Raw genomic sequence first — 10,266 nt, forward strand, 5'->3', positions numbered from 1 at the left:
ACACAGGCGTTGTTGTCCAAACAGAAAGTATTTACAACAAATTCGACAAGCGGTTTTTCTCTGCCAGCAGCAAATGCCTGAGGGCCCCTACAGCTTCACAAATCATAGCACAAAGAGCCTAAAGTTCCTCTAAAATTTAGGGAAATGATTCAAAATAGATCTGCTAGGGGAAAACGATCACTGGCGGCAGGGTACACAATACACGCGAGCCTCAGCTCTCCTCCGCAGAGTCAGTGCCCACGCCCAAGTGCGACGCTGACGGCACCCGAACATTTGCTGTAGCAGGCAGCAGAGCCAGCAGCTCAGGGGAGCAATTTTAAAAACCAGGAGGCACTTAAACCAACCCTTAATTGACCCAGTTACTGCAGGAGAGTCCCGACTACTCGCCCTGGAGTCCTACTGTCACCAGCGAAAAGCACCAACCAAAGCTTGGGGGAACTTTGGTACAGCACAAGAGAAGGGAGTGGGGGTAGCGTAGCCGTATCGCAGAGCTGCTGCTTTTCACACCATTTTATCATCCCTGATAATTGAAAGTAAGGCCGGGTGGGCTGACCCCACCACCACCACTCCTGGCAGCATGTTTGGTCCACAACGCTAGAATAATTATTCTGCTCCCTCCCGCCCCTACAGCTTCATCATCTGAAAAGATTACAGTCAAAACAATGGCATACACAAATAAAAGTCAAGAGTTGACATAGTAACTCCGGGATTTGGGTATCAACTGTCCGAGAAATCAGAACACCCAGGCTTCACAATGTGCCCAACATCGAGCTGTGCCAAGGGGGGGCGGAAGGAAGAAGCTTTCCGTTTAAGCCTTCAGAGCATCGCTCCATCACTACGTCAATTCACAGCCACCACAGCGTGCCGATGGACATCTCTCTGTGCCAAAAGAAACAAGTGCTTTGTCCTCTTGATATCAAAGGTAGCCACCTATAGTTACGGAACCATGCACAAGACCTTAACTCTGACCAGCAGGGAAACTTAGGACAACTGAGTGCAGACCCTGCCAATTTCTACCAGTTCCAACTGTGCTTTAAGTCTCATTGCAAAGCCTCAGTTAGAAAAAGGATCACCTCGGGGTATCCAACAAGAAGAAGAGTTGTTTTTTTTTTGTTTTTTTTTGTTTTTTTAATATACCATAGGACTATGCAGTTCAATCATCAATCATCTTGGAAAGCTCAAGGAGGAGGTCATCCTCATCCTTCCCTGGGTCCAAGTCGAGCTCGGCTTCCAGTATGCCGTCTGAGAGTTCCCAAAGTAGCGTCTCTAAATCCTCGTCTACAGATACGGGCGCGTTGCCTGTGGAACTCAGCCGGCGTGTCCTTGCTTCTTCTAGCTGGGAAGAAGCTGAAGTCGAGCTTGAGAACTCCATTGGCTCCACAGATTCTGCCTGGCTTCCAAGATGTGCTTCAGGTCTTGGCAGAGCAAGGAAGAGAACAATCAGTATATGCCATTTCTTAACGGGAAATCCCTTTTCTGCAAACCGGCTCTTAAAACCGTAGCCAACCCCTCCTGCACTTCAATCTTACCCAGGGATTGTTATTCAATTAACCCAGGGCGACATTTAGAGCCCAATATATTAGCAGGTACATTTTTCAGTTTGGGGGTTTCTCTGTGAAGCCAGAGCACCTGGAGTCTAGCAAAGATGGTTCAATTGTTGTAGCAAGAGGCACTTTGCCACCTTGCTTAATTTTCCTGTAAAAATGTTAAGAAGTCTCCATCTGCAAATATCTGTTTGCTAAGTTAGTCATTTTTCCCACGGCACACTCAGCAGAGTTTGCTCCCCACTACAGGAAGCTGATCTGCAGCCATCACTTCCCTCTGCTCTCCCTGCACTCTTGTCACCTTGTATGTTTGTTCGGGTGGCATTCTTGAGGACCAAAAGGCAGAGGACACTACTCATCATTTATCACCTCACGAGGAAGTAGGAGAACTTCACCTCATCCTCATTTAGGTATTCAGACAGAGCAAGAAGTCACTGGAAAGCTGTACCGACTTGCAGCATTTAAAGAAAGTAAGTCTAATTAAGCATTCCTGCTAGCTGCTAGAAAGTCATTTCACGTGACTTATTCCTCTGATGGATTTGGGCTTTAATTATCTCAGAACCCTCCTTTTTTCCCCACGTGTGACAGAACTTATGTTTCACTGGGGATATACACCGATTGAGAAAAAGAACAAGTTGTGGTCATCACCTGTTTTGGGGATTTTCTTCAAGTCTGGTGGCTGGGACGTGCTCCAGCGTGGCTGGAACAGCCTAGAAAGCAGCAAAACAGTATTTAGGACTCATGGGTAAAAGATTCCTTACTAGCTTTTTCCTCCATGCTGCTTCTCCTCTGGCATTGCGGAGCCTTAGCCAAAATACAAAACCAAGGTGCTCCTGAAGAAAGTTAATATTCACTTGGAGGTTACTAATGATCTTGTGTCTTTTAAGAACACAGCATTAATGGACAAAATCCTCCACACCAGAGAAATCACAGAATCACAGAGGACTAAGTAAATAGTGCCATTAATCTAATAAATATGGAAGGGTACTACAAGAATTCTGTAGGCAGCTACTGGATTTAAAAGGAAACAGAAAGCCTGTAGAACTTTTGAGTTTTCCATCTTTTCTCCTAGAGGAGGGTGTAAATTTTACAAGGGATCCATTTCTGCATTAGCCCCTGTCCTTACCATAGCTGCTTTTTTGGCTGGAGGTCCCATTGTGTCAGCGTCAGAGGCAGTCCGTGGCTTCACAGCTGCTACAGCAGAGGGAAAACTGCCAGGTGCCTTACGTTTCAGTGCCTTCTTCTTGGGGGAAGCGACTTTCCCATCCCAAGGCTTCGCAAACATGTTAAAGTTGGCTAGAGTAAAAGGAAGAGAGAACTGATACAGTCTTGCTCTGCCTCATGAAAAATCCACGTTCTCTTCCTCATTTCCACGGCCCGTCTACACAGTTAACTGTATTTGGCCAGCAGAATTACACTGCCATTGCCTGGATTCTCAGCAATATCTTCCACATAGTAAACTCCGTCTACCAACAATCCATACAAAGGAACAAAGGAACTGAATAGCTACAGTAAATCATAATCCAGGACGAGGGAAACTCAGACACAGAGCGATCCCAAGTGCAAGCAATACTCTAAGACGTTGTATGAAGTCTAGTAAGATTCACAAATGTTGACAGCTTTTGTATTTAAAGTCTTGCTCCCTCTAGGAAAGGAAAAGCAGCAGGTATAGTAAGACAAGAGAGTGTATGCAACTGTTGTACCAGCTTCCTCTCCCCTGCAGTGATGTCCCACAAAATCTATTAAGTTGTTCTACAAAATCCAAATTTGTAGAGTCATATTCTAGTCTCCCATTCCTGACCTAACATCTGGCTGGCAGGAGAAGAAACGAAAGAAAGCTGGGTACTTGTTTTCTTTGTGTGTTTATTTCCTCGTGTCCCATGAGACAGAGAGAAAGGCTACAATGTGCAGTGCATGCAGCCTTTAAGCCCTCCTTATCTCCCTCACACAATCTCATTTTACAAAGTTGATATAATCTTAACAACGAGGCCTTTGATCCTCTGTCATTTTTGACAGAAACTGGCCCCCCACATTAAGACGCTGAAGCATGCTTTACAAACACATACACGTGTCAAGTTAAGCAACACATGCCAAAGAGGAAGGTGAACTTGAACTCAACGCAGGGAGGACTTCATACCATAAACAGATGGCAGAAAAAAACAGAATACCAAAATTAGACTAAAAAGCCCCTCAATGTGTTAATTTTCTAGTGGGAAATACAGAATACCATCACGTAATTAACGAAAACAGACATGGTTGCATGTTCTGGCCCTTCTTTGCCTTTGAACTTTGCAGCCTTAAACTCTTTTATCCTCTGCATTGAAGGAAAAAGCAAAGCAGATCCTGAGCAAACGGAACTTGCTCAATATGGGAAGCACCTCACCGGGGCAGGTATTAAAGCATCTTATTACCTGATAGCTTTGTGTTCCATAACGATTTCTGCCCGGCTGGGGCAGGTCCAGGTTGTGCTGGGGGAGCTGGCACATTTTCTCCACTCTGCTGCATCCGCAGAGCTTTCTCGCGCTTTATTTCTTCCAGGGTTTTAACACGCACTTCTCCTTCTGGCTTGGCTTTACCTGCCGGCTCCTTCGACTGCACTTTGCTGGGCCCGGAAAGAGTGAGCACGCTCTGCTTCTTGGGCTCACCCTCAATTTTTGCCCCTGCGCTGGGATCTTTGGTTTTACCATGCCATTCAGCCTGGGCTTTGGCTTGACATTCTCGTCTCTGAAGAGCTCTCTCACGACGGATTTCCTCCAGTGTTTTCACATGGACCTCTCCCTTTGGCTTAGCAGCCTTCCCTGTCATCATCAAGAAATGAGAAGCGCCAACATTTAAAGAGAGTCCAACAATAGTTTAAGTCTCCAAAATTTGTCACAGTACTAAGGAAAACTAAGCCTGAGCGTTCCCAATAACGCATCTTAGGACAATAGCCTAACATTCTCCTCCTCCTCTGAGCCACTTGTTGTATTTTGAAGACCAGCCCTATCCAGAGAGAGTTGCTACACAGAAATGCTAGTTTACTTGATTACTTTTTCAGACTGCATTTCAAATTCCTGCTCCCGGCAGTGGCTCTATTCTAATTGTATATGATGGTTCACAGAAGCAGCTTAAAACCTTGACAAGGCACAAGCGGAAAATAAACACACACCTAGAGCCAGATTTCTGATAGTGGCTGTCAGAAGAGCTTCAGCACTCGAGCAAGAGGAATCAGTTCTTTGTTTTCATTTGAATTCCTTTTTAGGGCTGTATGAAAACGGTCTAAGTTCACGGAAAGGAAGAAGGAGAAAGTATATTTAATAGCCAGTTGTTACCTTTCGCAGTACTAGTCCGTTGAGAAGGTAATCCTAGCCTCTCCTTCACAGACTTGGGAACTTGAACTGCAAAACAGAAAAAGACCAAATTAGGGAGGCTGCATAAACGTCAACTTTGTGTTCACATTCAAAAACAAGGCAGGAAAGGTAACTTTGAATCCCGGTGATTAAGACCTCAGCCAACATGCAAAAAGAAACATCGCAGGAAAAGGACAAACAGAAAGCCTAACTACAAAACCCGTGAATCACATCCAGATGCCTGTTTAGTAGCTGTACCTCTCTTTGGTGCTTTGTCAGCATTTCCCGGAACCTCCACCTTCTTCCCCAGCCTTTCAGCAAGGCTGCGCTTCACCGGAAGGGCGCTTACATCAGCTTCAGACAGAGAAAACAAGGAATATTTTAAGAACATTTCTTTGCAGGAAGATTTGAGAACAGTCAACCACAAGCTTCTATTTTTCAAGCATATTTTCATAAAATTGCCTTTCAGCTGCTAAATGGTTTTTTTGCCATTTCTGCAGTCAACACAGATCTCCACTGCAACGCATTTTCCTCTCATACGTCAAAAATACTCTTCAATGCAGTCATATAGAGAAGGCGGCACCTAAATAACAGCTCATAAAAAGTTCTTACCCACGGAGGCTTTCCGTTTTCCTTGTTTCTCAGCAAGATCTAGTCGAACCACAGGTTCCTCCCCTAAAACAAAAGTAAAATTTTTCTATTTCATAGAAACCAGTAGCCAATAGAAATAGTATACTGTTAGCCCATGTCCAAAAAAAACCCAGCAAGGCACTGTTTTGACAGCTAAACCACACAAACTCATATTTCAACTATAATTAACTTAGAAAAAGTATCCATAGTCTCAGTGTTTGCCTCAAATTCCAGCTGAATGTAGTCGAGAATGAATCTGAGTCTGCTTGACAGCTATACTTTGTGCAGAACAGAGCTGCATAAGCAAGCAGAATATTATTAGGTACAAATGCTGAGAAATATTCCTTTCTAAGGTGAATGTCTATGGGTAGAAGTACTTCTTCACTTCTTTCCCTTTCAAAGGAATTTGCACAACTCTAAACAATATAATTTATACACAGACTCCTATCGCACTACTGTCCACACGTGCCACTGTCAGCCTCTTTAAAGCTTCAGAAATTGCTTCTTACATAGCACTGTCCTCTAGAGCTCTTTCTTCTCGTTACTCTCCTGTTTTTCAGTTATCCCCCTATTTGCATACTGACACATTTTTTTCTTTCTCCTGCTACTGCACTTAACCTGAGCACCAAAGCTTTCCAGTACAACCAGGGACTTTCAGCATAAAAGCATGTTTTGAACAGAAGGCGGCAGCACCAGGAGGCTAACAGGGGTGAATTGCCTTCCTTCTTGCTTAACCTTCCAGTTTAGGAGTAATGAAATCAAAACAAAAGCATGAATTATTACCTTCCTCTGTAGACAGTGTCACAGTTCTCACCACTGTCCGGACATTTTCCTTTTCCGGAGCAGGAAAAATCATAGAATCGACGGGAGGAAGAGAAGATCTTGAAGGACCTTCTGCTCAGAGCAAGCAAAACATAAGGAAGTTTACCAAACAGAAAAAACTATCACGAAGAACAAAAAACTTTAATTATTCATTACTGTCAAACATACAGTGACCAGAGCATGCAAATAAGAGAGGTGACTAGTTTGCCTCTGGTTGCCCTTGGAATTCCCATCTAGAATACCAGCTGGCTGAGAATCAGGTTGCTCGATGCCCCCAGCTAAACATGGAAGTCTATCCCTCAAGCAGCTCCCAGCCACCATCACCTGCCATTCTGAAGCCAATCAAATTTCACTTCTTTGGCAAAATAGTTGGATTCACCAAAGCATAGCCAGCTACCCGGTATTACTGGAAGAGGTTTTTTTTGAAAGAAAAATCATCACACAGGATGAAGGTGAACCGGGTAAGGAAGCAGGGAATATTAACTCACCACCGTGTCTCTTAGTTTTTTCCTTCATTTTCTGCAATTTGATTTCTTCAAGTGTTTTTATTCCAAAATTCAGACCGTCCTCTGAAAACAGAAAACAGTTAATGAGACTAAGGCTTAGAGGCACTCACTGAGGACCACAGATCCTCAGGCTTCTTAGTGCTCAGGAACTTTCAGAAGTATTTAGAATAAAGCCTGTCAACACTCCTCACAAGTGAAACAACCATAGAATCAATGGCATTTTGCCCCTCCTTTCACCCTTCAGGGTAAAAACTGTAGTTTTAATTTTAATCCATTTACGTGATATTAGATCCCTCTATCGTTAGATATGGCTTTCAACAGTGGTTGCCAGGCTGCACGTGCAGCCATTTAAACTCCATGCTGTGACCCTGTTTTGTTCTCCAAAAGGAAAGAAAAGCAGTTCAACTTTCTGACCCAATGGGCACATGATGGTATCAGGGAGAAATGAGATCATGGAAATAACCGAGTCCATTCAGCACCCCTACATTCTGTTGTGTTTTTACGCCACATTGCTTTTGAGTTAATTGTCAAGTTATCCTGCCGATTTATCCTACTACAGGTGCTGGAATACCTTGTTTAGCAGTAGTAGCACTGGCTTTCCGAGTGGAAATCATCCGTAATCCATTTTGGCCTTCCTCAGCTGGTTGCTGGACGGGAGTTTTAGTTTCTTCTCCTTCCGCAGAAAGCTGGTCTGAAGGGGAAAAATCTATTCAGTTATGCATAGGCCAGATTGTTCGTGATTATGTAGCTCATGCAATGACACTTCAGTCCATGGTTCCTATAAAAAAGTTGGGTTTTTTTTGTTTTTTTTTTTTTTTTTTAATACAGCTACACTGACCTGATGAACTCGTAAGTAGACTACCCTAGGACAAAACATCTAGGACTCTAGATTCTCTCTGCAGCTTTAACTACTACACAACATATTACTCTTCAGACAAAAAAAAAGGAATTTCCTTCCTAGTTTCACATAGAGCTTTACACAACAGACCAGCTAAAGCCAAGAGTGGTTCTAAGCTTTCCTCCAACATTTCAGGTTCTGTCCGCTGACTGCCAGACAAAGCCACCAGTGACCTGAGCGGACTGCCTGCCCTATCGCTAGTCAGACCTCAGGTCATCTGTGATTTATACATTCATTTACAGCACAAATTCCTTCCAAGAACCAAAGACTTACACAATCATTTACAGCACAAATTCCTTCCAGGAACCAAACCATGCTCACCATCATCATCTTCATCATCATCTGCAGCATTGATTACAACTGGAGGGTGTGTAGGGCTTGGGACATTTTCCGAGTTTTCCACTTTCATCACCCGCCTTAGCTATGGAGAGGGATTGGACTGGACAGAAAGTTTGTTTTGCTGCAGTGACATCTGAGCCACTTTCAAATCATCGTCCGCGGACTCAGGCGGACTTGGCAGTGTAGCTAGAGGAAGAGGAGGATCATCAGTAATATGGCAGTTTAAAACTTTGACCACAATGCACGAAGATGGTAGCTAAGGCAGATAACCTGCACAGGCAATGAATGCAGCATCTCCTTTTGCCCATCCCGCCACTGTTTACACCGTGAACAATGACTTGCCTTCAAACAACAACACATCTCCCTGCCACCCAGCAGAAGACGAAACAACAGAAAGCAAACTGCAAGGCAAATATCACACAAAGCAGAGAGAAGCTGAGCATGAAAGCAGAAAACAAATACCAGCAGTACAGCAGCAGTACACTCGGTTTAGCTGACCACCTAGGACTGCAGACCTTTTCCTGCACTCACAAATGAACGGTTACCTGATGTCTCCTACACTATTGGCACCCACTAAGTAATATGCAAAATTAATTCTTCAATACTTAAAGAAAAAGGACCTAAACTCACTCTTGCTTGGTGGTAAGAAGACGCCATCGATGTAACGTCCCTTTGCGTGATGAAAAGCACAGTTGGCTTTCTGACAGCCTACTGGCTGCTTCTCCCAGTAGCAGGGAATCTCAGCGCGCTTTTTCTGAAGACAGAAAGAAAGACAAGCTCGTGATAACATGCACCTAAGGTTTGCAAAGAGATGCACAGTTCCAGGTCACGACAGCGATAGGGCTGTCACAATACAGTGCTGAAACATCATTCCAAAGGTCAGTTTATCACGGAAGTATAGTATTTCCGGGCATATTCACAAAGTTTGCAGAAGCTGTAACCACTATGCACGTTTAGCCTTGTCATCATTCAGTTTGAGAAGACAGGCACTCTCAGACATCAGTTTAGGGTGGGTTAAACTAATACACCCAGGATTATACTAGGATTATTCAGAGGGAAAAAGAACATCTTAAATTGCCTACGTTAACTCTATCCAGAACTACTTCTCGGAGACTTCGTTCTTCTGCACCTTTAACTTTCCCCACTGCTTCCTAGCCCAGGCAGCTAGAACAGCATTATCTGAAGGACTCCGGGACACAAGAGACCTGATAGATCATTATCAAGCCTGCTCTCAGGAGGCTAGTACAGCCTGTTTATTACCCCCCTGCTCCAGCAGCTTTTAGCAGTCTAGTTAGCGGTTATTCTGCATCTGTTGAGAAAATACTGTCGGCGTCTAATAAAAGAAAATCTTGCTAAGACATACCTAAGGCATTGATTTTATTTCCCTCTCCTTCCTCCCACCCCCTCCCCTGCTAACAGAAACCAGTGTAATTCCAAAGCAAAGGACTCTGTCCTGCAAAAGCACAATCAGCACACCTACAGCACTGAAAAATGCTTTTGTTGATTTATTTTGAGAACACATCTTTAGGCACTCACATCGATTTCCATGTGTCTGAATCGGCAGACATTCCTGAAACAACGACCCTCCTGCCACAGCGTGCAGACTGTCTCGTTCCCCAGAGCAGCTTCACAGTGGCGGAAGGAACAGTTGTCTCCCTGTAACCAAAAGGAAACCAACAAGGAAAATATAGTACAGCCTCAAAAACGTCCATGCTACTGCCTCAGGTTGCTACGATTGAATTCAGAATCTATCTGGTTATCACGTTAACCAAAGACCAGTGTGCCTCCTCCTCCTACTCTACCCCTTCCTGAAAAAAAAAGAAAAAAAAAAAAAAACAACAAAAAAACAAAGCAAAGCAAAGCAAAAGAAACCCAGCCATACCTTGGTACAGGTAGAATAGAAATAGAAGTAGCAATCGTCTCCTTGTTTAGACATGCCGACAAGTTCTGATAACAAGCTCGGGTTCTCTCCACAGGGACTTCCTCTGCTCTTGGAGAGAGCTGTCTTCACCCTTGCTTGGGCTGAAAGTCTTCCACTGGCTTGTGATCAGTGAAATCTTCTTTTTAAAAGTAACCCTAAACAAAGTACCAACAAGTGAAAAATAATGAGTAACAAGCATTTTTCCAGCTTTCTTCTGTTCATCAAATTAGTCTCTTGAGGAGAGCAATGCCTTGAAATCAGCTGTTACGGGAACTAA

General features: G+C 43.8%; 2 protein-coding genes across 2 annotated transcripts; both read right to left on the bottom strand.

Annotated features, from left to right (window-relative positions):
• Positions 1-1,147: 1,147 nt before the first annotated feature.
• On the bottom strand, positions 1,148-6,834 carry LOC310901127 (zinc finger CCCH domain-containing protein 11A-like). The gene is made up of 10 exons (XM_083840252.1): positions 6,814-6,834; positions 6,287-6,397; positions 5,486-5,548; positions 5,132-5,227; positions 4,856-4,921; positions 4,190-4,342; positions 3,956-4,075; positions 2,671-2,840; positions 2,193-2,254; positions 1,148-1,415 (listed from the first exon to the last, which is right to left on the bottom strand). The coding sequence occupies exons 2-10, from the start codon at positions 6,357-6,359 to the stop codon at positions 1,154-1,156; spliced, it is 1,065 nt and encodes a 354-aa protein (XP_083696378.1). The 5' UTR covers positions 6,360-6,397; positions 6,814-6,834; the 3' UTR covers positions 1,148-1,153.
• Positions 6,835-6,854: 20 nt separating this feature from the next.
• Positions 6,855-10,042, bottom strand: LOC310899835 (zinc finger CCCH domain-containing protein 11A-like). Its single transcript, XM_083836774.1, has 6 exons — positions 9,951-10,042; positions 9,605-9,724; positions 8,699-8,822; positions 8,051-8,254; positions 7,403-7,522; positions 6,855-6,894 (listed from the first exon to the last, which is right to left on the bottom strand). Exons 1-4 carry the CDS (start codon positions 10,002-10,004, stop codon positions 8,151-8,153), a joined length of 402 nt encoding a protein of 133 aa, XP_083692900.1. The 5' UTR covers positions 10,005-10,042; the 3' UTR covers positions 6,855-6,894; positions 7,403-7,522; positions 8,051-8,150.
• Between the last annotated feature and the right edge of the window lie 224 nt (positions 10,043-10,266).

This window comes from Anser anser, assembly GCF_964211835.1.
Source record: "Anser anser genome assembly, chromosome: 5".
In the NCBI taxonomy this organism is placed as follows: Eukaryota; Metazoa; Chordata; class Aves; order Anseriformes; family Anatidae; genus Anser; species Anser anser.